The 27,629-nt window shown below is 43.3% G+C and overlaps 1 protein-coding gene across 1 annotated transcript in view; it reads right to left on the minus strand.

Moving 5' to 3' along the window:
- Positions 1 to 8,001: 8,001 nt before the first annotated feature.
- Positions 8,002 to 27,629, minus strand: part of LOC120046558 (sodium/potassium/calcium exchanger 3-like) — a 148,442-nt gene continuing 128,814 nt past the window's right edge. The window contains exons 6-17 of the mRNA XM_038991902.1: positions 21,104 to 21,211; positions 20,880 to 20,950; positions 20,659 to 20,684; positions 20,493 to 20,546; positions 20,217 to 20,344; positions 19,949 to 20,109; positions 19,540 to 19,807; positions 19,176 to 19,342; positions 18,420 to 18,534; positions 15,362 to 15,474; positions 11,487 to 11,552; positions 8,002 to 11,347 (exon numbers count right to left, since the gene is read on the minus strand). Of these exons, the coding sequence (XP_038847830.1) occupies positions 11,198 to 11,347; positions 11,487 to 11,552; positions 15,362 to 15,474; positions 18,420 to 18,534; positions 19,176 to 19,342; positions 19,540 to 19,807; positions 19,949 to 20,109; positions 20,217 to 20,344; positions 20,493 to 20,546; positions 20,659 to 20,684; positions 20,880 to 20,950; positions 21,104 to 21,211 (1,427 nt within the window). The 3' untranslated portion in view covers positions 8,002 to 11,197. The remainder of the gene's footprint in view (positions 11,348 to 11,486; positions 11,553 to 15,361; positions 15,475 to 18,419; positions 18,535 to 19,175; positions 19,343 to 19,539; positions 19,808 to 19,948; positions 20,110 to 20,216; positions 20,345 to 20,492; positions 20,547 to 20,658; positions 20,685 to 20,879; positions 20,951 to 21,103; positions 21,212 to 27,629) is intronic.

Here is a 27,629-nt window from a genome sequence, read left to right on the forward strand (position 1 = left end):
CAACTCGGTTGAAAAAAACTACTTTATGATGTTATCCCATCTATCAAATAAAATCAGAGCCGGAGATATCTACCGTGTATACCGAACGCTTTTCAGAAGCCAATGTCGATGTCCTTCCCGCGCCTAGGTAGAGAAAGGAAATTGTGGTCACGTCATTCCAAGAGCTCTTGTTCGACCTCAGATCAAGCTAGACACCCCATTCCACCTTCCACTGCCTGTTGACATCTAGTGGAAGGCGTATGCAGTGCATGCAAATCCATAGAAATTAGGCAATTGAATAGGCAGGCCCTGGAACAGAGCATCGTTTTCAGATTTTTCACTTCCTGTCTGGAAGTTTGCTGCCAAATGAGTTCTGTTTTACTCACAGATATAATTCAAACAGTTTTAGAAACTTGAGAGTGTTTTCTATCCAATAGTAATACTAATATGCATATTGTACAATCTAGAATAGAGTACGAGGCAGTTTAATTTGGGCACGATTTTTTCCAAAGTGATTTTGCAGTATTTTTTTGTTTTTTGTGTGTTATTTCTTACATTATTAGGGCAAATTTGTTTTGGTGATATTACATACAGTGGGAAACAACTTTTGAATATCAGAGCGGCGGTAACTCACCAGCATTACGACCAGGAATACGACTTTCCTGAATTTAATCCTTTGTTCGTACCCCCCAGGGCAATTGAACTTATTCCAGAGGCTGCTCCAAAACGCCGCCGGCGGAGAAGAGGTATTCAGAGTGCTTCTAGTCCGACACACCATCCAACCCTTCCGAGTATATTACACGCTAATGTTCAGTCTCTGGATAATAAAGTAGACGAGCTCAGGGCAAGGATCTCCTTCCAGAGAGACATTAGGGATTTTAACATACTCTTTTTCATGGAAACATGGCTCTCTCAGGAATACTGATTTTTAACAAAGCAAATTTGAGGAAACACCACCGAAGTTCTACCAACACATTGACTGTAATACTCACACTGGTAAAACATTGGACCACTGCTACTCAACTTTTCGAAATGCCTACAAGGCTCTCCCCCGCCCTCCCTTCTCCAAATCTGATCACGACTCCATTTTGCTCCTCCATTCCTATAAGCAGAAACTCAAACAGGAAGTACCCGTGCTAAGGTCTATTCAACGCTGGTCTGACCAATCGGAATTCATGCTTCAAGATTGTTTTGATCATGCGGACTGGGATATGTTCTAGGTAGCCTCTGAGTATAACAGTGAAAATTACACAGATACAGTGACAGGGTTCATCAGGAAGTGTTTAGGAAATGTTGTACCCACTGTGACTATTAAAACCTACCCAAACTAGAAACTGTGGATAGATGGCAGCATTCGCGTAAAACTGAAAGCGCAAACCATCGCATTTAACTATGGCAATGTGACTGGGAATATGGCCGGATACAAACAGTGTAGTTATTCCCTACGTAAGGCAATCAAAAAGGCAAAACGTCAGTACAAAGTGGAGTCGCAATTCAATGGCTCAGACACGAGACGTATGTGACAGGGTCTACAGACAATCATGGACTATAAAGGGAAAACCAGCCACGTCTTGGACACCAACGTCTTGCTTCCGGACAAGCTAAATACCTTCACTCGCTTTGAGGATAACACAGTGCCATCAACTTGGCCTGCTCCCAAGGACTGTGGGCTCTTGTTCTCCGTGCCTAGCCGTGTCCTCAGAGCATGCACAGACCAGCTGGCTGGAGTGTTTACGGACATATTACGGACATATTCAATCTCTCCCTATCCCAGTCTGCTGTCTCACATGCTTCAAGATCTCAACCATTGTTCCTGTACCCAAGAAAGCAAAGGTAACTGAACTAAATGACTATCACCCATAGCACTCACTTCTGTCATCATGAAGTGCTTTGAGAGGCTAGTTAAGGATCATATCACCTCTACCTTACCTGACACCCTAAACCCACTTCAATTTGCTTACCGGCCCAATAGATCCACAGACAATGTATTCCCCATCGCACTGCACACTCCCCTATCCCATCTGGACAAGAGGAATAACTATGCAAGAATGCTGTTCATTGAATATAGCTCAGCATTCAACACCATAGTACCTCATAAGCTCATCATTAAGCTCAAGGCCCTGGGTCTGAACCCCAACCTGTGCAACTAGGTCCTGGACTTCCTGATTGGCCGCCCCCAGGTGGTGAAGGTAGGAAACAGCACCTCCACTTTGCTGATCCTCAACACGGGCCCCACAAGTGTGCGTTCTTAGCGCCCTCCTGTACTCCCTATTCACCCATGACTGCGTGGCCACGCACGCCTCCAACTCAATCATCACGTTTGCAGACGACACAACAGTAGTAGGCCTGATTACCAACAATGGTGAGAGAACCTGCAGAGTGGTGCCAGGAAAACAACCTCTCACTCAATGTCAACAAAACAAAGGAGCTGATCGTGAACTTCTGGAAACATCAGAGGGAGCACGCCCCTATCCACGTCGACGGGACTGCAGTGGAGAAGGTGGAAAGCTTCAATTTCCTCCGCGTACACATCAGTGACGATCTGAAATGGTCCACCCACACAGATAGTGTGGTGAAGAAGGCGCAACAGGACCCAGTTGCACAGGGCAAGGTTCAGACCCAGGGCCCCGAGCTTAATGATGAGCTTGGAGGGTACTATGGTGTTGAATGCTGAGCTGTAGTCAATGAACAGCGCCTCTTCAACTTCAGGAGGCTGAAGAAATTTGAGGACATCCTGTCGGGCTGTATCACCACCTGGTGCGTGAACTTCACCAGCCGCAGGGCTCTCCAGAGGGTGGTGCAGTCTGCCCAACGCATCACTGGGGGCAAACTATCTGCCCTCCAGGACACCTACAGCATCTGGTGCACCTGTCCAATCAATTTCATTTATCACATGAGGACTCCAATCAAGTGGTATAAACATCTCAAGGATGATCAATGGAAACAGGATGAACCTGAGCTAAATTTCAAGTCTCATAGCAAAGAGTCTGAATACTTATGTAAATAAATAAAGTATTTCCATTTTCTTTATTTTTTATACATTTGCATTTTCGCTTCGTCATGTTGGGGTATTGTGTATAGATCGATGAGGAAAAACATGAATTTAATACATTTTAGAATAAGCCTGTAACGTAACAAAGTGGAAAAAGTCAAGGGGTCTGAATACTGTAAATTCCCACTGTGCCCACTATAAAATGCAATGTGAATTGTTGTAGTACTGAATAAAACTGAGGAGATGCACTCAGACCAGCCTTTGTGATTGAACTTACGTTAACTACATTACTTTAGTTGGCTGCTTTGAGCAAAACTTGAATGCAATATAACCTTTTCTAGGACTCTGTCTGTTTATGATCTGTATTCATTTTTGTTTTTCAACAATGTCAGGTACAGGCAGGGATGACTGGGGCCTTCAGCAAGTAAGACACGGAAAAAGAATTTGAACATCACAGTTATAAATTCCCACTGTGCCCTCTATAAAATGCAATGTGAATTGTTGTAATACTGAATGAAACTGAGATGCACTCAGACCAGCCTTTGTGATTGAACTTACATTACTTTAGTTTGCTGCTTTGAGCAAAACTTGTATGTAATATAACCTATTCTGGGAGCGTTGTGTGTGTGTGTGTGCGCCATTTGGCTTCACTGACAGGAGGAGCAATATGAGTGTGAGGTCGTCACGTTGATGGGGATGGTGATGGAGGCTTTGGTGGTCCACACAACGAAGAAGCAGGTGTCCCTTCTAGGGATGTGGAGCTGACCTGGTGCCAGTAAGGATGGTCTTTATGGAGGCTGTAAGACCCTCCCTCCTTGATATAGAAATCCTTTGACTTTGCTTCCTCTTCAATGGTAAGGTTCCTTGCACCATAGGGACACTTGACCACCACCACTGCTGCTATGATGCCCACCAGACCATCCGATGAGGCACCCAGGATCCCAGACCTTGTGACCCAAAACCCTGACTCCTGCACATCCATCCCTGTACCCATTTGAATGCCTTGATGCCCTGCTATTTTATCAGTGCCCCACTTTACAAACAACACTTTATCCAATGACTGATCTGAGGACCCTTTTTAGCAGCGACGGAGTAACGCGCTTGGCCCTAACCACCTCCATAATTGCTGGCCGTCAACTTCTCTCTCCTCATGATGTGCCATTTGGGGTTGGTGCGCTGTCCTGTTAGCGTATATTCTACTGCTCCTCCACCAACAGCAACATGCCAGCAAGGATGCCTGCATGCCCCAGGTGCCCTTGTTTTTGAACAATATCCGGTACAGACAGGGAGGGTAGCATTTGTTCTGGATCAGGTTCAAAGAGACATGCCGTTCCACAACCTGCCCCGGAGTCAGTTCCTTAGCCAAGATCCTCCTCTGTGAGCTCTCGGGACTGAGGGCTGTAGTCTTCGGCCAGTTACAGGTCTTCCACTGACTGCACCTGGTTGGGCACGGCTGGCTTCCTCCACTCGCATTCCACATCCGTACGGCCGATATTGTGAACTGCCAAAATAGGCTGCATGGCTACACTCATGAGCTCCATGGAGGCATTCGCATGTGGTAGAGAGAATCCCCTGGTCACCTATAGAAACCTGCCTAGATGAAGGATTTCGCTACACTCGCATTAACATCTGCTAACCATGTGTATGCGACCAATAACATTTGATTAGATTTTTTAAAGGAAAAATCCACCCAAAACCACTCATTCCTTTAATTTACACTGTTAAATAACACTAATATGTAAAAACAATATATTTGTAAACACATGTTTTATTTTGTCTTCATAAGGTTGGTAGCAACATGGAAAATTATTGTGGAAATCTGTAGCTCAAGTCGACTACAAAATCCACAATGCAATGCTCTCTCAATGGGCTTGCTGGCTGGCTAGCTTTGTAGCTAGCTAGCAAGCAAATGTAACCATACACAATAATAAAAGACAATATCAGCATGTAAAGTAGCTAGTTAGTGCAGTTTGTTTTGGCAATTTTCGGGCTATCAATTTAGGAGTCTACAATCTCACCATGTTCAACCTGCAGATCAATGTGCGTCACAGAATGGAGTCTAGTATTTGCAACGGCAGATATACTTTTGAGGAGATGGGAATTGTTGCCCATGCTACGTCAATGGACCGCACGGTGCATTCTGGACGATGGAATCGTAACATTATGCTATCGTGGAAAATAGGCACGTTCCTCGACATACTTTGAGAAGGGATTGCGTGACGATTAGCTTAGCAACCACGTGATACAGCATGAAAATGTGAACGTGATTGGTCGACAGTCTGCTGGATGGGGCGTTATATGTTCCTTCATTCACGTTCCTTCATTCATCTCCTTTCTATAATATTTCTGGAAACGGCACCATGCAATGCACCCTGGACTAAACAGGCAGACAAATATGAAAAATGTGCTAGACATTGTTAAATTACACATTTCTCGAGTTAGGAATATCAAAAAAAATATGATCAGTGGCTAATTTGAGAGAAGACATCCTCCCGAATGACGACATCGGCCAGTATTGAAATATGACATGTATGATACTTTTTTGCGAACTGAAAGTTGTATTCCTATTAACTTCCAGTGCAGTGAGAGCGACTTTATCACGGTACTACGTCATACCGGACGGATTTCTGCCTGCTTGAACTCCAATAACTCAGATACACATGACAACATGAAATGACCCAGGAAATCGATAAAACATTATTCAGAGATCCACAAAAACAATATAATATGAAAAATGGGTGAACCGTTCCTTTTAAGTGCCACATGCCTTTCAGTGCAACACCTTGAAATGCATTACTTGTGTAACGGCTGTCCTCGCTGACAGAAGAAGAGGACCAAAACGCAGAGTGGTTAGTGTTCATTATTTAATAAAAATAGACTGAACACTTCAAAATACAAAACAACAAACGTGACAAACCGCAAACAGTCCCGTGTGGTACTAACACAGACACGAGATACAACCACCCACAAAAACCACGCGAATCACCGGCTGCCTAAGTATGATTCTCAATCAGGGACAACGATTGACAGCTGTCTCTGATTGAGAATCATACCCGGCCGAACACAAACATCCCAACATAGAACAAACACATCGACAACCCACCCCAACTCACGCCCTGACCAACTAAAATAATACAAGAGAAAGGAAAAACAGGTCAGGAACGTGACAACTTGTAAGAAATGTGCTATTTAAAATAGTTTGATTTGATTGACATTATAGCTGTAGAATATTTAATAAACTGTCATTTTCACGAGGACAAGTGCAGCTTTTCCATTAACTTTTAATTGATAACTTGGGATTTTATCACTTGACATATCAATCATATAGTGGGAAGGAGGCTAAAATCAAAACTATGAATGCATGTACCACTCCTAATAAATAAATACTGTGCCTTTGAAGATTTGTCTCGTCATGAAACTACAATACAGGCTGGATGTTTAAACAAAGTCAATTCTGAATGTCAATAGATTTTTATATTCATTCTCATCAATGACAACATTCTAGAGCTGAGTTATCATTCATCGAAGTATGGTATCTGGGGTAATCTGGTTCATGATTATATAATTAAGTGGGTCTTTCCTTGTAGACTGTTGATAGCTGTATAGAACACATTGTATTGCTAAGATGCGCAAACTTAATAGCTATACTTACCGACATAGGATAAACTTTATCCCTCATGCTGGCCCTGACCAAATCGGTAAGTTGCCCCTCACTATAGCTGCACTGCTGTCCAGATTTATCGTGGTCTTCTCCCCTTTTAAGGCTCTTATGCTCATGCTTGAAAAATGCCATGAGGTCTGAAATAGTTGAAATACTGTACAAACAGTTTTCTAGGCTATTTTTTGATCTACTGCTCTGCTAACTAGTTAGCTTGTGTAGTCTGTGGCTAGCTAAAACAGTGAAAGGGGATGTAAGAAGTTCATGGATTGGACACAGAAGGTCTCTGATTGCGCTGGTAGCTAACAGTGTCGGCTAGAGATGACCTGCAGGAATTTGTAGTCTTGCTGAGGTTTTCTCTGTTGCAATATATTGATAAAACTCACCTTGTCCAAGTGAGATTTACACTGTTATCAATACGTCACGCCAGGGTAAGCCTACACGAAACACAGACCTTATAATGTAATTATGATATAGTTCTAAAATCCCAGATGCAAAAATGAATTGTGAAAAAATGATTGGAACCATTACCGGGTTTAACCGCTAGGTTTTATGGGTATTATGATGCGTACACTGTGCGGATTGAAATTCTCTGTAATAATGGTATGGGAATAATAATGCATTTTATTTTGTAAAGTCGTTTCTTTAAACCTAACCTTAACCACACTGCTAACCTTATGCCTAACCTTGAATGAAGAGCAAAAAGCAACAACAAAAAAATCATACATTTTTATGATGGCCAATTTTTACTTTGGCTGTGGTAACTAGTCAAAACCATTGTGCCTGTTGTTCATACGCATATCTGCCCTCTCACTGGCTAGAATGGTCCCACCTGATCTTGCCTCCTCGATACTATAGGCCTACACTTTGTCAAAATTGATTTAGGAGAATGAATTTAGCAGGATAGAAGAATTAGGTTAAATTTAGGAAAAGGGTTAGCTAAAATAATCTTTATCCTATCAAGACATGACCGTGTGGGGGTAGCCTGCAACATTTTTTTTCAACATTATGAGAGTCTGATAGCCTTTTTGTAGAATAATGTCAAGAGCAGGCCAGAGTGAGCTGCATGGTCACTTTCTCTGCTAATTTGCCAAGTGCATGTGCTCCAACAATTGTGAATGCCCAATCTAATGCCACAACACTTACACAATAAAGGGGCAGTATGTGTTGCGAAATTAGACAGATAATTGACTCATGAAAATACCGGTTTAGTGAGTATCTCTCTTTCACATTCTCTTTCTCCTCTCTTTTTAATTTCACATCTAAAGTTACGTTATAGACTTTATGATAAAAGCTTTTTCTGCTGGTTGTGTGGGAAGCAACACAAGGATACATGCATTACCTTAAGCAAATATACTTTATTTATGCGGAAGTACCAAAAGTATTCTAAATTACATCTGAAACATCGGCACACAAAGTAAACCATTCTGTTTTGATCTCCCTGTTCCGGAGGCATACTTCAGGTTAATTGATTAACATTACATCATCAAACTCAGCAATCCTATCAGAAACAACATGCAGTCATCTAGGAGGTCCAGTTCAACAGCCAAGTTTAGTGCCATCTTTAATATATATAATTCTGATTCAAATTACATTATAATTACCATAAATAATGTATTATATTAAAATATATCCATGCGAGTTAACAAAGGACAAGGTGATATCAAAATCTCAAACACAACAAAACAAAGGACTAAGGAGGGTACCAAGGGGGACCTAAGATCATATCTATGAAAATATATTGAACAAATATACAGATTAAGACAAAATATATAAATACATTTACATGTATGTATATATGTACATCAGCAATATATCACCATGTGAACTTCACAAATTATTAAAATATTCCTTTCTTCAAGACCGCTCACCTGCAGATATGAGTCTTGGTGATAGTCTGGTGAATTTCAAGCACATGGTGGTATTTGAGGGGAGAACAGCTCATAATAACGGTCGGAATGGCACAAATGGAATGGCATCAAACACACGGAAACCATGTTTGATATGTGATACCATTCCACCAATTCTGCTCCAGCCATTACCACGAGCCCGTCCTCCCCAATGAAGGTGCCACCAACCTCCTGTGTTGTACAGTACCTGTTTTCAGATCATAATCCTCATCAAACCAGGGACAAATGAACAGCAGCACAACATGACATCTGACCATATTTGTCAATGGTATTATGGCTAAGGATGAATATGTCACTGGTTAACATTTCAGTTAGATGTGCCACTGGAGATATCTTTTCAACTTAATGTATTGAATGCTGCATGGGGATATTTGTTTGATATTGGCCAATTAAAACAAGTTAGGAGTTTGACTTATAGGCTTGGTAGATATAAGTCACTTTTCATATCAAGCTTCCAGTGCAGACTTCTGTAAACCACTTAGTTTTAGTCTGCCTTACAAGATACATTTCACTCTCTTGACAGAGGGATGTGCGACTGTACATACCATCTAGAAATGTGCCTTCAATCAAATGAAAAGAAACAACATATTTACATTGTAAAGCTCATCATTATTGCATTATACATGATTTTACATTTTAAAAACCCTGTTTTCCTTTGACATTAGAGTTATGCTCCGTCGCTACTCATTTCCCAAGACAAATAAATAAATGAACAAAAACAAACGATAAACATGCTTCAAAATAAATGCAACCCTAATACTTTGTACATTGAGACTTTTTTAAAATCATAATTTATGTATTTGAGATATTGTGTTATTGGTCCATAAAATGAGTGTTCACAAGATGTCATTCAGAGTAGTTTGTAAAGCAAGTTCGTTTTTTTTCTCCAATAAATGTGTGTTATTTGCATCTATGAAAAAAACCTACCAGATGAAAAATCTTGGTTTTTACAGATAGTGTTAGGGCTCTATTCAATCTGTAAAACTGAAGCGTTACAGATTCCGCAACAGAAATGTAAAAGTAATTCCCGATTGATTCGACTATATGCAGCGTTTACCGTTAATGTAAACTGCTAAAGCGAGAACATTGCCTTTAAATTTCAATCCCGCTTTAAAACTGAACTTCCGCGATGCGGATTGAATAGAGCCCTTAGTCTGCTGTGTGTTTACAGTGGTGTGATAAATATATTTTGTAAAGGTCAAATAAAGGTGCGATGGTGTTACTAACATAGCAAACATTCAATCAACGCACGACTGGTTCTGCCTTGAACAAGTGTCCTAGAATCCCCTGCATGTCTACAGATTACGTCTGATATAATCCCTAAAACTAAAGGTGTAAAGGACATAAGAACTGATTTAAATGTAGCACAACCTACCATCTGGACAAATCTAAACATTGTGCATTACAAAAAATGAATTACCGCAGCTCAACCAACATCAGGTCAGCCAAAGTTCAGATGCTTTATTTAAAGTGCATCTCTACCTCTATGAATCATAACACTGGGAGTACTCATTAGTACAGAAATGCCTAATTTCCTCTGTGTGTCGGTGGTACAGGAAGTCCATCCTTTATACAGGAAGTCCATCTAGGCAATGTACATTTGGTAAAAGTTACTTGGAACAAGAAAAAGTCTGTAGGAATCCAATATTGTGCTGTAGTTCATGGTTGTGCCCCTATGTGGCAGCACATATCATTCTCTTGTGCTCCATGTGTGGAAAAAAGGAGTTTACTGTTTCACAATGCTTGCTTCATTTGACCAGATTGCCATAATAATCAGCAAGTAGGAACACTCATTGTCATTGAAACAGAGACCGTCTCCCACCTTGGACAGACACCACATAATATACTTCAGTGCAGTCTCACTGAATAGGTTTGACTTTGCTAAGGATGCATTTTCGTCTGTAAATTGTGACGATCTAAATCAAGTCCATCATAGAGTAAATGCTCAGAATACTTTTAGTAGAGATTCCTCTTTTGCAAGAGTCAAAAGAATGTTGAAAGGATGTTTCCCCTAAAAGTGACTTTAGACTGGAGTCTCATAACATGCCAAGGGGTGTTGGTGGCACTAAGCTCTACAGACAGTATCTCCAAAATTAGCTCATCTTCGAGACCAACCGGGTTGGTTTGGATTTAAAATAAATAACGATCAATAAATTAATAAATAGAATATCTGCCTGCATGTATTTACAAAGCGGAAAACATTTAATTTAATATTGTTCAAACAACACTATTCCAGTACACATTATAGACTCGTATAAGACCGGCTTTCATCAAAGCCAGTTAGCAGCTAATAAACATATTACATTATAAATTGTCATCAAGATCACACGGTAGAATATAATGCAGTTTCAGACACCTTTACAAAAATCCTAAACAAATAAAAATCTTAACATCAAAGTAGGCAGTAGTCAACAAAAATAGCTTTGTTCACGAGTCCTGTGTGAAAGCTTTTTACAAGTCAGTTTGTGCTCCTGCATGTGTGCCCAGTTTATCTCCTCTCCTCTTTAAACCACACACACGCTACTCCCTATTGCACTGACCATAAAGAAAATAATAATAACAATACAAAAATCTGAGGTGCAGACAGATGTGGAGTGGGAGCAGAGTGGGAGCAGGAGGACAGGGAGGAGAAAGAGAAGGGAGAGTGAGAACTGGGTCTCAGCGGTCTCTGCAGGTGGGCAGGTTGACAAAGGTGAAGACGTTGTACTCAATGAGGATGGAGAAGCAGAGAAAGATGCAGTACATGAGCAGACACACCAGGCCCAAACGACGGTCCAGTTTCCACCCATTCAGATGTACCCCCAGGACCTAAGAGAGCGAGGGAAGAGATTAAGGAATTACATTAATGGTTGCTCTACTCAAATGTAATTCTGCATAGACTGTAAAATACAATACACAAGTATATTTTATTCTTTAAAATCTTAGACATATACATGGAATGACTCACTGTGAGGAACACAGACCCCAACAGAAGTCCCACAGAGAAGATGAGCCCTTTGCTGTTCAGTTTAATCTAAGAGAAGAAAAGTTTAAACAGGCACAGAAGAAGTTAAACCATGGGGTTGGGAACTGATTTACAACACTTTTGCACCAGTATAAAGTGTACACCTGCTATTTCCAGAAGAGTATAATAGTTTCAAAAACAGATGTTACACCACCAAACGATTATATGGTCTTATGCCAGCTCTTTTTTTGGGGCCCTTTTGAAATGTATACAGTATCCATAAGCTGTTCTCTGTACAGTGCATTCGGAAAGTATTCAGACCCCTTTACCTTTTCCACATTTTGTTACGTTACAGCCTACAGCTGCTCCATCGAGAGCATCCTGACTGGTTGCATCACTGCCTGGTATTGCAACTGCTTGGCCTCTGACCGCAAGGCAAAAAAGAGGGTAGTGCGTATGGCCCAGTACATCACAGCTTCCTGCCATCCAGGACCTCTATACCAGGCGGTGTAGAGGTAAATGGTCAAAGACTCCAGCCACCCTAGTCATAGACTGTTCTCTCTGCTACCGCACGGCAAGCGGTACCAGAGTGCCAAGTCTAGGTCCAAAAGGCTTCTTAACAGCTTCTAACCCCAAATAAGACTCCTGAACAGCTAATCAAATGGCTACCCAGTCTATTTGCATTGTCCCCCCCTCTTTTATGCTGCTGTTTATCACTTTAACTCTACCTACATGTACACATTACCTCAATTACTCTGTACTGGTACTCCCTGTATATAGCCTTGCTACTGTTATTTTACTGCTACTCTCAATTTTTTTTAATTTTTTTACTTAACACTAATTTTTCTTAACTGCATTGTTGGTTAAGAGCTTGTCTGTAAGCATTTCACTGTAAGGTCTACACCTGTTGTGTTTGGTGCATGTGACATAATATTTGATTTGATTTATTCTAAAATGGGTTTTTTTTCTCATCAATCTACACACAGTACCCCATAATGACAAAGCGGAAACAGGTTTTTAGAAATGTATGTAACTGTCTTAAATATAAAATAGTATTCAGACCCTTTGCTATGAGACTCAAAATTGAGCTCAGGTGCATCCTGTTTCCATTGATCATCCTTGAGATGTTTCTACAACTTGATGGGAGTCCACCTGTGGTAAATTCAATTGATTGGACATGATTTGGAAAGGCACACACCTGTCTATTTAAGGTCCCACAGTTGACAGTGCATGTCAGAGCAAAAATCAAGCCATGAGGTCGAAGGAATTGTCCGTAGAGCTCCGAGACAGGATTGTGTTGAGGCAGGATCTGGGGAAGGGTACCAAAACGTTTCTGCAGCATTGAAGGTCCCCAAGAACACAGTGGGCTCCATCATTCTTAAATGGAAGAAGTTGGAACCACCAAGACTTTTCCTAGAGCTGGCCATATGGCCAAACTGAGCAATCAGGGATGAAGAGCCTGGTCAGGGAGGTGACCAAGAACCCGATGGTCAATCTGACAGAGCTCCAGAGTTACTCTGTGGAGATGGGAAAACCTTCCAGAAGCACAGCCATCTCTGCAGCACTCCACCAATCAGGCCTTTATGGTAGAGTGGCCAGACGGAAGCCGCTCCCCAGTAAAAGGCACATGACAGCCCGATTGGAGTTTGCCAAAAGGCACCTAATTGCCAAAAGGCACCTAAAGACTCAGACCATGAGAAACAAGATTCTCTGGTCTGATGAAACCAAGATTGAACTCTTTTTGGGCTAAATGCCAAGCGTCACATCTGGAGGAAACCTGGAACCATCCCTACAGTGAAGCATGGTGGTGGCAGCATCATGCTGTGGGGATGTTTTTCAGGGGCTGGGACTGGGACACTAGTCGGGCTCGAGGGAAAGATGAACAGAGCAAAGTACAGAGAGATCCTTGATGAAAACCTGCTCCAGAGTACTCAGGACCTCAGACTGGGGCGAAGGTTCACCTTCCAACAGGACAACGACCATAAGCACACAACCAAGACAACGCAGGAGTGGCTTCAGGACAAGTCTCTGAATGTCCTTGACTGGCCCAGCCAGGGCCCGGACCAGAACCTGATTGGACATCTCTGGAGAGACCTGTGCAGCGACGCTCCCCATCCAACCTGACAGAGCTTGAGAGGATCTCCAGAGAAGAATGGGAGAAACTCTCCAAATACAGGTGTGCCAAGCTTGTAGCGTCATACCCAAGAAGTCTCGAGGATGTAATCACTGCCAAAGTAAAGGCTCTGAATACTAATGTAAATGTGATATTTCCAATTTTAGTTTTTTTAATAAATTTGCAAAAATGTATAAAACATTTTTTTTGCTTCGTCATTATGGGGTATTGTGTGTAGATTGATGGGAAAAAAAGATGTAATCAATTTTAGAATAAGGCTTTAACGTAACAAAATGTGGAAAAAGTAAACTGCTTCTACACCTGCATTGCTTGCTGTTTAGAGGTTTTAGGCTGGGTTTCTGTACAGCACTCTGTGACATCAGCTGATGTAAGAAGGGCTTTATAAATTAATTTGATTGAAGGAGTCTGAATACTTTCCGAATGCACTGTATCTCACTCCTGCATTAGCCCGCAATACACAGCTCAATTCCCTAACATGCTGACCAGACCGGACACGTTGCGTGTGTGAGCGTCGCAAAATACATTTTGAAATATATGTTATTCAATTATTGCACCCACACTGCTCGCGAGCGCCAACGAGCGTCTGCGTTGCCAAGGGTCATTCCTATTTCTGACGCAGATCGCGCTGCAAGTCCTGCCTCTCCCATCTCCTCATTGGTTTATAGAAGCAGGTACCCACGTGCCATCTCCTCATTGGTTATACCCACGTGGGTGATTGAAAGACGAAATGTTTTGACGGTTGTCGTGGTAATACTATGAAAGTGTAGATGCCAATCACCATATAAGTTCAAAGATGAAAAAGCCTGGAAGGAGGAGAGATGACTAGAAACGATTCGTTTGGCCATTTTATGTGTGGATTAATTGTCGGAGTAGAGGACCTTGTGCATTTCAGGTAAAATAACAACTCAATGTTTATATCCCAGGACAAATTACCTAGCAACAGCAAGCTAGCTAAATAGGACAAATTAGCTAGCAAGTGCAAGCTAACTAGCTAAATTGCCATACATATTTAATGCTTTTTGACCTGTCCCCAAATTAATGTCATTGGTTCAGAGTTTGTTTTGATATTTTAACCTGCATGTCGTGATCGTGTTTGGTGTAGGGGGGACAAAATAAGTGTATGCACGATAGCGCACGCGCGCAGCCAGTTTGGGTTCCGTGTTACACACAGTCAAAGCCTTCATTGAGAATAATCATGTAACACGCCACACTCCAAAAGCAGCAAGGCAGCAAAAGCTTGTCTCTCTTCTCCTGGGAACAGATTAATGTAAGCATTCCTTCACGGCCACAGCACCCCCACGTGTGTTTTATCTAGTGTGATTCTGGCACACGGGGCTACAGGTGCACTCAACGCTGTATTTCTCTTGGACTACTGACAGCTACTTTTCTCCTATCTCTTTCAGGTGTTAGGACCCAGTCACATGTCAAACTGGAATATATATGTGTATCTACAGTGATCACAAATAACAGATGCTCCAATGGCTACGTAAACATGTCATGACACTGACTAATACTGTACATAAACATACATAACATTGGTGCCATTTGACAGGAGCAGAGAGGGCTCTGGACAGAAGATCAATTGTGTCATCTCTCACAATAAAAAGCAACATCAATATTACCTTCAGAGAATAGGCCTATCACGTATAAGTTTCAGATGTCAGTTTTTATTGTGCATTTCTGATAGAGGTTTACTAAAGACCTTACACAGCCAGGGTTAGAAGAAACAGTGTTTGTTACTTACGTAGGAGCCGTAGTTGATGGCCAGAGTCTGCAGGGCCCAGGGAAGGCCCAGTCCAATAAGGATATCAAACACATTACTGCCTATAGAGTTAGACACAGCCATGTCCCCAAAACCTGAGAGACACAGCAAGAGGGAGCGAGAGAGAGACAAAGAGAAAGGGATGGAAACAGGGAGGGAGAAAAAAAGAGGAGAGGCAAAGAAAGAGAGGGAGAGAGAAAGAGAAATCAATAGACAGAGACGTTGGTCAACATCGGTAACATCAATAAAGAATTCTGACTTGCTGAGGTAATCAGGTTGCCACAAACAACAAATACAACAACAAACAGACTGTCATGGAATGTGTTTCCATTTCCCTCTCTCAGACTCTGATTAATTTTTGAAAGGGGAGCGATAATTAACACATAACAGAAATCAAGGATGGAGGAAGGCGCCACGCTGGGTTCTCTTCAGTCCACCCGTCTCCATCACTTCCACACGACATGGTCACAGAGACAGATGACAACCTCTCCCCTCTTCCTCATCCCATCTCTCTATCGCCCTTCACTCTGTTGACCATGTACACAGAGTGTGGAGCTCTTTGATTCCTGTGTGTGTTCATAGGGTGGGGGAGCAGCAGGGCAAACAGCACTGGAAGAATGGCATCGTTTTACATGCTAACCAACTGTGCTATTTTGCTAGTTTTTTTTTGCGTTGCCCGTAACTTATTTTTTAACTTATTGCTGCTACCGTCTCTTATGACCGAAAATAACTTCTGGATATCAGAACAGCGATTCCTCACCTCGAAATGGAAGAAGCTTTTTCTTTTAACGAGTTCGACGAGAAGGACATAGTGCTTTCCTGTGAACAGGCCCAAATCCCCGTCATTTGCATGAAGAAAAGAAGGAGAAAGGGGGGCGGAAGTCGGACTGCCTTCTGAGAATTCGTAGGCGAGCGAGTAAACTTCCACTGCCATCCATTCTATTGGCCAACGTGCAATCATTGGAAAATAAAATCGATGACCTACGATCAAGATTATTCTACCAACGGGACATTAAAAACGGTAGTATCTTATGTTTCACCGAGTCGTGGATGAACGACGACATGGATAATGTAGAGCTGGTGGGATTTTCCATGCCCCCGGCAGAACAGAGAAGCTACGTCTGGTAAGACTAGGGGTGGGGGTATGTGTCTATTTGTCAATAACAGCTGGTGTGTGATGTCTAATATTAAAGATGTCTCGAGGTATTGCTCGCCTGAGGTAGAGTACCTTATGATAAGCTGTAGACCACATTATCTACCACGAGCGTTCTCATCTATATTATTCGTAGCTGTCTATTTACCACCACAAACCAATGCGGTGACTAAGACCGCACTCAACCAACTCTATAAGGCCATAAGCCAACAAGAAAATGCTCATCCAGAAGCGGCGCTCATAGTGGCTGCGGACTTTAATGCAGGCAAACTTAAATCAGTTTTACCTCATTTCTACCAGCTTGTCACATGTGCAACCAGAGGAAAAAAACTTTAGACCACCTTTACTCCACACACAGAGATGCATACAAAGCTCTCCCCCGCCCTCCATTTGGCAAATCTGACCATAATTCTATCCTCCTGATTCCTGCTTACAAGCAAAAACTAAAGCAGGAAGTACCAGTGACTAGCTCAATACGGAAGTGGTCAGATGAAGCGGATGCTACGCTACAGGACTGTTTTGCTAGCACAGACTGGAATATGTTCTGGGATTCATCCAATGGCATCGAGGGGTATACCACCTCAGTCATCGGCTTCATCAATAAGTGCATCGACGACGTTGTCCCCACAGTGACTGTACGTACATATCCCAAACAGAAGCCATGGATTACAGGCACCATCCGCATCGAGCTAAAGGCTAGAGCTGCCGCTTCCAAGGAGCGGGACACTAATCCGGACGCTTATAAGAAATTACGCTATTCCCTCAGACGAACCTACTACACCGGCTCTGACGCTCGTCAGATGTGGCAGGGCTTGAAAACTATTATGGACTACAAAAGGAAACCCAGACGCGAGCTGCCCAGTGACACGAGCCTACCAGACAAGCTAAATGCCTTTTATGATTGCTTCGAGGCAAGCAACACTGAAGCATGCACGAGAGCACCAGCTGTTCTGGACGACTGTGTGATAACGCTCTCGGTAGCCAATGTGAGCAAGACCTTTAAACAGGTCAACATTTACAAAGCCGCGGGGCCAGATGGCTTACCAGGATGTGTACTTAAAGCATACACGGACCAATTGGCAAGTGTCTTCACTGACATTTTCAACCTCTCCCTGACTGAGTCTACATGTTTCAAACAGACCACCATAGTCCCGGTGCCCAAGGAAGCGAAGGTAACCTGCCTAAATGATTACCGCCCCGTAGCACTCGAACGCTCAGCGTTCAACACCATAGTGCCCTCAAAGCTCATCACTAAACTAAACACCTCCCTCTGCAACTGGATCCTGGACTTCCCGACGGGCCGCCCCCCAGGTGGTGAGGGTAGGCAACAACACGCCTGCCACGCTGATCCTCAACACTGGGGCCCCTCAGGGGTGTGTACTTAGTCCCCTCCTGTACTCCCTGTTCACCCACGACTGCATGGCCAAACATGACTCCAACACCATCATTAAGTTTGCTGACGACACAACAGTGGTAGGCCTGATCACCAACAACGATGAGACAGCCTATAGGGAGGAGGTCAGAGACCTGGCAGTGTGGTGTCTGGACAACAACCTCTCTCTCTCAATGTGAGCAAGACAAAGGAGTTGATCGTGGAGTACAGGAAAAGGTGGGTCGAACCAGGGCCCCATTAACATCAACCGGGCTGTAGTGGTACTGGTACCCCCTGTATATAGCCTTGTTATTGTTATTTTATATTGTTACTGTTTATAATTTTTGTTTTCGTTTATTTGGTAAATATTTTCTTAACTCTTCTATTGGTTAAGGGCTTGTTGTAAGTAAGCATTTCACGGTAAGGTCAAATACTTATTGTATTTGGCGCATGTGACAAATAAAGTTTCATTTGATTTTGATTTGGTAGAGAAAGTACTCTGTGTGTGTTCTCACCTTGCCGTGCCACTATAAGACTGGCCATGCAATCAGGGACACTGGTGCCAGCTGCCAGGAAGGTGATGCCCATGATGACGTCGGGGATACCGAGAGTAAATCCGATCACTGTCACCTGAAGGGAAGAGACACACACATCAGTGAGTTTATTTTTTATTAATTCTCCCCAATTTCGTGGTATCCAATTGGTAGTCGCAATCTTGTCCCATCGCTGCAACTCATGTATGGATTTGGCAGAGGCGAAGGTTGAGAGCCGTGCGTCCTCCGAAACACAAACCAACCGAGCCACGCTGCTTCTTGACACAATGCCCACTTAACCCGGAAGCCAGCCGCACCAATGTGTCTGAGGAAACCATACACCTGGCGACCGTGTCAGCGTGCATTGCGCCCGGCCCGCCACAGGAGTCGCTAGAGCGCGATGGGACAAGAACATCCCTCCTGGCCAAACCCGGTCGACACTGGGCCAATTGTGCGCTGCCCCATGGGTTTCTCGGTCGCGGCCGGTTGCGACAGAGCCTGGACTTGAACCAGGATCTCTAGTGGCACAGCTAGCACTGATGCAGTGCCTTAGACCACTGCGCCACTTGGGAGGCATCAGTGTTGTATGTATGCGTGTGTGTGTGTGTGTGTGTGTGTGTGTGTGTGTGTGTGTGTGTGTGTGTGTGTGTGTGTGTGTGTGTGTGTGTGTGTGTGTGTGTGTGTGTGTGTGTGTGTGTGTGTGTGTGTGTGTGTTTGTGCGCGCGTGTGTGCCCTCACCATCCAGACCATGACATAGGAAAAACCAGCAATCCAGAGGGTGGAAGTGACGAAGGAGACCATGAACCATCTCTCCCAGCGAGTGTTGGCACAGTTAGGCACCGTGAAGAACAACAGCAGGCACAGAGGCCAGGCCAACAGCCACTTGACCTTATTACAGCACCCAGCTAGAGAAAGAGATGGAGGGAGAGGGAAAGAAGAAGAGATGCAGTTTCAATTTGTGTTCTTTGCTGGATTCACATTAACTGATGTTTTTATTGAGGAAATCTAAAAATACCTTTAGGCGAGTGTTGACCAACACAATAAAGAGAGCTCAGAGAGACTGAACGTTTTTGAAACCCTGTAATGTTATATTGGTTTTTACCTGGGGCGTGAAAGGGCACGAAAGGTCCCTCCCCTACGTCCTCCTCCTCTTCATCGTTCTCATTATTCTCATTGTCTTCGTTCTCGTTTTCCGTCTCGTTGCCGGCCTCCACATCTCCCCTGTCGTCCTCTCCATGGTGACCACGGCGACCTTTGACTCCCCTTTCAGGCCCGCCCAGTCCGTTCTCCAGGCCCCGTCTACTGCCGACCTTCACTGTGACCTCTGAGTCTCCGTTAGTGAACGGCCGGGTGCTAATCAGACGCTGTCTCTTCACAAATACATGCATACGCACATGTCATATGCTGTACAAACATTTTCAAAATAAGTATGCTGTAAGAATACAGTTTATTCACACCCACAAAGCAAACAGAAACACGGCCACGTGTGCAGAAGGCATGTGTGGTCATACCTCAGTGATGAGCATGCGTGAGGCCATGGAGAGGCGTGTGCGAGGGGAGAAGTGGCTGGTGATCATGATCCTCATTCCGGCTTCAGAGAAGGACAGCTGGTGGGGGTAGGCTGACAGCAACTCATCTACCATCAACACTGACTGCTTTCTGTGGAAGTTAGCTACAGGAGACATACACACAGAGAGAGAGAGAGACGTGAGCGATGTGAGAGAGAGAAATGAGACAAACACACACAGACACATGCATGGCAGAACGGTCAGACCGTACTTTTCTTCAGCAGGACAGCGCTGGCGTCACAGTTGTCGTCCAGGTCAGCGTTACTGGCTGTGCCGTTCCCCAGGCTGGACGAGTTCTTCTTCCGCCTCTCCAGGAAATGCACAATGTTCGAGTTAAACCTATACACATAAAGGAACACGAGTTAAACCTAGACAAAGAGGGACAGTACAAGGCTGTGGATACAACTTCATACCTCTACTCAGGATACATGAAATGGTTCTGAAGTGTGTTTGTGTGTGGTATTGATGGTTTCAGACACAGACTTACTTCATTATCAAAATATAGCCGAAATACATCAGAACCAGTGTCAGCGACTCCCACCTGGAACACACATCAAGCGGGATTCAACTGAAGCTGATTTTTAACAGCTATACAACACAACACATAACATATAGGTGTATGTGCTGTATACATAAGTGAAAGCCATACTTACCATGAAACCTTTTCATCATATATGAACTGTAAGGAGACAAAGAAAAATGATACTGAACACTTGGAAGAATGATTGGAAGTACAGTATTCGCTTTTGGGGTTCACTTTTCTCTGATGTAAACATTAGTATATGGATCCACTCTGTAGATACACCATCTGATCAGCAGGAGGCAACACACTAAGGCCCACTTCAATGGTTTGCAATGGTCAGGCTCCACTCACCACTATAAGAGCAGTGATGGATAGGGTGTAGTACATAGAGTCTCTCATAAGAGACCAATGAGACAGATGCACTGCCTGAGAGAGGAGAGAGAGAGAAGGGGAGAGGGGGGAGAGAGAGGAACGGTCTGTAAGAGTGGAAGAGCCAACATCTCACCCCCATGTATTCATCCCTTCCTGTGTGTGTGTGTCTGTGTCTGTTGCTGTGCAAGCCAAGGTACAGAAACCTACCTGGCCAGCAAATATTCCACACACTCCAATGATGCAGAGGATATTGAAGACAGCTGAGCCCACGATCGTGCCCACCCCCACATCCCCTTTAGTGATGAACACACCTGCACAGAGACAGTGAAAAGACAGAACACCCATGGGTTATACAATGGTTAGGAATGGAGGGTTACACACTTATACATGTAAACTATTGACATGGTTAACATATACAGTATGTATACAGTTTTTTTTTTTTATATTGTTTTTATTTCACCTTTATTTAACCAGGTAGGCCAGTTGAGAACAAGTTCTCATTTACAACTGCGACCTGGCCAAGATAAAGCAAAGCAGTGTGACAAAAACAACAACACAGAGTTACACATGGGATAAACAAACGTACAGTCAATAACACAATAGAAAAATCTATGTACAGTGTGTGCAAATGTAGTAAGATTAGGGAGGTAAGGCAATAAATAGGCCACAGTGGTGAAATAATTACAATTTAGCATTAACACTGGAGTGATAGATGTGCAGATGATGATGTGCAAGTAGAGATACTGGGGTGCAAAAGAGCAACACAAAAAAATAATATGGGGATTGTCACGCCCTGACCTTAGAGATCCTTATTTATTCTCTATGTTTGGTTAGGTCAGGGTGTGACTCGGGTGGGAAAATCTATGTTTTCTATTTCTTTGTTGTTTTGCCGAGTGTGGTTCCCAATCAGAGGCAGCTGTCTATCATTGTCTCTGATTGGGGATCATATATAAGTTGTCATTTTCCGTTTGGGTTTTGTGGGGTGTTGTTTTCTGTTTAGGTTGTTTCCCTGACAGAACTGTGCGCTTTCGTTTTCTCCTTTTGTCATTTTGTTTGAGTGTTTTTATGAACATTAAATCATGAACACTTTCCATGCTGCGCTTTGGTCTCATTCCGACGGCGAACGTTACAGGGATGAGGTAGTTGGGTGGGCTATTTACAGATGGGCTGTGCACAGGTGCAGTGATCGGTAAGCTGCTCTGAGTTATATTGTATATCACTGTCACATACACCAGATAGGTGCAGTTTTACAGGGTCAGCCATAGTGGTACAGAGCCCCTGGAGCAAATTAGAGTTACGTGCCTTGCTCAAGGGCACACCAACAGATTTTTCACCTTGTTGGCTTGGTATTTGAACCAGTGACCATTTTCAAATCAAAGCAAACTTTATTTGTCACATTCGCCGAATACAACAAGTGTAGACCTTACCGTGAAATGCTAACCAACAGTCCAGTTCAAGAAGAGTTAAGAAAATATTTACCAAATAAACTAAAGTATAAAAAGTAACACAATAACATAACAATAACATAACAATAACAAGACTATACAGGGGGTACCAGTACTGAGTCAGTGTGCAGGGGTACAGGTTAGAGGTAATTTGTACATGTAGGTAGGGGTGAAGTGACTATGTATAGATAATAAACAGTGAGTAGCAACACTGTACAAAACAAATGGAGGGGAGGGGGGTCAATGTAATAGTCTGGTGGCCATTTGATTAATTGTTCAGCAGTCTTATGGCTTGGGGGTAGAAGCTGTTAAGGAGCCTTTGGTCCTAGACTTGGCACTCCGGTACCACATGCCGTGCGGTAGCATAGAAAACAGTCTATGACTGGAGTCTCTGACAATTTTATGGGCTTTCCTCTGACACCGCCTATTATATAGGTCCTGGATTGCAGGAAGCTTGGCCCCAGTGATGCACTATCCTCTCTAGTGCCTTACGATCAGATGCCGAGCAGTTGCCATACCAGGCGGTGATGCAACCGGTCAGGATGCTCTCGATGGTGCAGCTGTAGAACTTTTTGAGTATCTGGGGACCCATGCCAAATCTCCTGAGGGAGAAAAGGTGTTGTCATGCCCTTTTCACGACTGTCTTGGTGTGTTTGTACCATGATAGCTCGTTGGTGATGTGGACACCAAGGAACTTGAAACTCTCGACCCGCTCCACTACAGCCTCGTCGATGTTAATGGGGGCCTGTTCGGCCCACATTTTCCTGTAGTCCACGATCAGCTCCTTTGTCTTGCTCACATTGAGGGAGAGGATGTTGTCCTGGCACCACACTGCCAGGTCTCTGACCTCCTCCCTATAGGCTGTCTCATCGTTGTTGGTGATCAGGCCTACCCCTGTTGTGTCGTCAGCAAACTTAATGATGGTGTTGGAGTCGTGTTGGGCCACGCAGTCGTGGGTGAACAGGGAGTATAGGATTAAGTACACACCCCTGAGGGGCCCCAGTGTTGAGGATCAGCGTGGCAGACATGTTGTTGCCTACCCTTACCACCTGGGGGCGGTCCGTCAGGAAGTTCAGGATCCAGTTGCAGAGGGAGGTGTTTAGTCCCAGGGTCCTTAGCTTAGTGATGAGCTTCGTGGGCATTATGGTGTTGAACGCTGAGCTAGTCAATGAACAGCATTCTCATATAGGTGTTCCTTTTGTCCAGGTGGGAAAGGGCAGTGTGGAGTACGATTGAGATTGCATCATCTGTGGATCTATTGGGGCGGTATGTGAATTGAAGTACATACATTCACTGTGGGGACGATGTCGTCAACACACTTATTGATGAAGCCGATGACTGAGGTGGTATACTCCTCAATGCCATTGGATGAGGCATCAGTGGCAGCATCGGTTTGTGGTGGTAAATAGACGGCTACGAATAATACAGATGAGAACTCTCTTGGTAGAAAGTGTGGTCTACAGCTTATCATAAGGTACTCTACCTCAGACGAGCAATACCTCGAGACTTCTTTAATATTAGACATCGCGCACCAGCTGTTTTGACAAAAAGACACATACCCCCACCCCTCGCTTTACCAGACGTAGCTTCTCTGTTCTGCCGGTACATTGAAAATCCCTCCAGCTCTATATTATCTGTGTCGTTGTTCAGCCACGACACATAAGATATTACAGTTCTTAATGCCCCGTTGGTAGGATAATCGTAATCGTAGGTCATCAATTTTATGTTCAAATGATTGCATGTTAGCAAGTAGAATTGATGGCAGTGGGAGTTTACTCGCTCGCCTACGGCTTCTCAAAAGACAGCCCGATCTGCGTCCTCTTTTCTTCCGTCTTTTCTTCATGCAAATGACGGGGATCGGAGCTTGTTCCCGTGAGAGCAGTATATATTTCTCGTCGGACTCGTTAAAGGAAAAAGCTTCTTCCAGTTCGCGGTGAGTAATCCCAGTTCTGATGTCAAGAAATTATTTTCAGTCATAAGAGACGGTAGAAGCAACATTACGTACAAAATAAGTAAGACAATAAGTTACTAACAATGCAAAAAAATATATAAAATAACACAATTGAAAACGTCAGTCATCCTCATCGGCACCATCCTCTTCGGCGCCATCTTAACTCATTTGAACTGGGTATTGGCCCAACCTTCTAACCACTATGCTACTTGGAGCCCTAAGACATAAAACATAGTGGGCCTGCTAATAAAGTAATGAAAAAGGTATCCAGCTGGGCACACCATGTCATTTCAACGTGGACATTTGGATGATATTTGGTTGATCAATAAGATTTCAACCTGTATTCACCCACTCAAAAAGAGAGCACGAACTTTGCTGAATTACGAATGTGTTATCACTATGCTTTCAACCATCTAAATGCAAAACAAAGTTCAAATGGGAATACAATGTCAGATATTTTGTATTTATACCACAGCATTGTTGAATACTCATTTATGATTGGTTAGAAGGGCATTCTAGAATGGACAATAAAACCAGATAATGGGACAGTTGAAATAGATATCGGGACACCTTGCAGTCATGACGCAATATGCGCCTACACACCTAGACCATACTTACTACAAAGTTACAGAAAGCTAATCCAACAACCACACAAACTAAAATTGGATACATTGTAAACACATGTCCAATGAGGAAAAAAATAACAAACAGATAGCTAGCTAGCATTGATTAGTTTTTGCATAGTATTTTTTTGGAGCATCTGATGACCTAATGTGGTGAGTGATGACCATGAATTTCTCTGGTGCCTATGTTGCAGTCATGACGCAAGTGGCACTATGCTGTCAAATCCTCCTACATGTTTCTAGTTTGACAAGATGTTTTCAGCAACTGGTATTTTTGAATTTGGTTGTCAAAATGGCATGTTTTCTAGCAACAAACTATTTAGCTAGCTTCTAGCCTAGTGTTTGATATGCAATGCAATCTCCTTTTAATGACGGGCCAAGTGTCCTGGTGAGCTTTTCCATCTATGCCAGGCAAAATCAGTCATCATCAGCTCATTGTTATGGATGTATCCAAATTATTGTCAATAGAAAACACCTTAAACAAACGCAAATGCTGCGACTTTGTTGTTATTCTGGCTACAGAGGTCGTGACTGTGTTAGCCGTAGCTAGTTGGCTAGCTAGCAACCAAGTGACAAGAACATTGCCAGCGAGCATGGCAACGGAATCTATACAGTGCATTCAGAAAGTTTTCAGACCCCTTGACTCTACACATTTTGTTATGTTACAGCCTTATTCTAAAATGGATTTAAAAAAAAATCCCCCTCATCAATATACACACAATACCCCATAATGACAAAACAAAAAAAGGTTTTTAGAAATGTATTAAAAAAATGCAATATCACATTTACATAAGTATTCAGACCCTTTACTCAGTACTGGAACAGGTCTCTCCAGAGATGTTCGTTCGGGTTCAAGTCCAGGCTCTGGCTGGGCCACTCAAGAACATTTAGAGACTTGTCCCGAAGCCACTCCTGCGTTGTCTTGGCTGTGTGCTTAGAGTCATTGTCCTGTTGGAAGGTGAACCCCAGTCTGAGGTCCTGAGCGCTCTGGAGCAGGTTTTCATTAAGGACCTCTCTGTACATATTTCCCTCAATTCGGACTAGTCTCCCAGTCCCTGCCGCTGAAAAACATCCCCACAGCATGATACTGCCACCACCATGCTTCACCGTAGGGATGGTGCCAGGTTTCCTCCAGACGTGACGCTTGGCATTCAGGCCAAAGAGTTCCATCTTGGTTTCACATTACCAGAGAATCTTGTTTCTCATGGTCTGAGAGTCCTTTAGGTGCCTTTTGGTAAACTCCAAGCGGACTGTCATGTGCCTTTTACTGAGGAATGGCTTCTGTCTGGTCAATCTACCATAAAGGCCTGTTTGGTGAAGTGCTGCAGAGATGGTTGTCCTTCTGGAAGTTTCTCTCATCTCCACAGAGGAACTCTGGAGCTCTGTCAGAGTGGCCATCAGGTTCTTGGTCACCTTCCTGACCAAGGCCCTTCTCCCCAGATTGGTCAGTTTGGCCGGGCGGCCAGCTCTAGAAACATTCTTGGTGTTTCCAAACTTCTTCCATTTAACTTCTCGAGATCGATGTCCCTTCCACGGGACGGTTGAGCTAACATAGGCTAATGCGATTAGCATGAGGTTGTAAGTAACAAGAACATTTCCTAGGACATAGACATATCTGATATTGGCAGAAACCTTAAATTCTTGTTAATCTAACTGCACTGTCCAATTTACAGTGGCTATTACAGTGAAAGAATATCATGCTATTGTTTGAGGACCGTGCACAATTTTGAACATGAAAAGTTATTAATAAACAAATTGGGCACATATGGACAGTCTTGATACAACATTTTGAACAGAAATGCAATGGTTCATTGGATCAGTCTAAAACTTTGCACATACACTGATGCCATCTAGTGGCCAACATCTAAATTGCAGCTGGGCTGGAATAATACATTATGGCCTTTCACTTGCATTTCAAAGATGATGGTACAAAAAAATACAAAAGAAAGGTTGTTTTTTCTTTGTATTATCTTTTACCAGATCTATTGTGTTATATTCTCCTACATTCCTTTCACATTTCCACAAACTTCAAAGTGTTTCCCTTTAAATGGTACCAAGAATATGCATAACCTTGATTCAAGACCTGAGTTACAGGAAGTTAGATTTGGGTATGTCATTTTAGGTGAAAATTGAAAAAAAGGGGCATATCCTGTAACGGCTGTCGTAGTCGTTCTCCTCCTCAGACGAGGAGGAGCATGGATCGGACCAAGATGCGGATTGGTAAGTATTCATGTTTTAATGGGAAAACAACAAACACTACAAAATACAACAACCAACAACCGTGACTAACCTGAAACAGTCCTGTGTGGCCCAAACACTGACACAGGAACAAACACCCACAAAACACAAGTGAAACCCTGGCTGCCTTAGTATGACTCTCAATCAGGGACAACGATTCACAGCTGTCTCTGATTGAGAATCATACCAGGCCGAACACAAAATCCCAACCTAGAAAATCAAACCTAGACCAACCCACCCAACTCACGCCCTGACCAACTAAAACAAATACATAACAAAGGAAAACAGGTCAGGAACGTGACAGAACCCCCCCCTTAAGGTGCGAACTCCGGGCGCACCAGCACAAAGTCTAGGGGAGGGTCTGGGTGGGCGTCTGTCCACGGTGGCGGCTCTGGCGCTGGTCGTGGTCCCCACCCCACCATAGTCAACCCCCGCTTCCGTGGCCTCCTCCCAATATTCACCCTCCATGTCA

Source organism: Salvelinus namaycush, chromosome 4, assembly GCF_016432855.1.
Source record: "Salvelinus namaycush isolate Seneca chromosome 4, SaNama_1.0, whole genome shotgun sequence".
Lineage (NCBI taxonomy): Eukaryota > Metazoa > Chordata > Actinopteri > Salmoniformes > Salmonidae > Salvelinus > Salvelinus namaycush.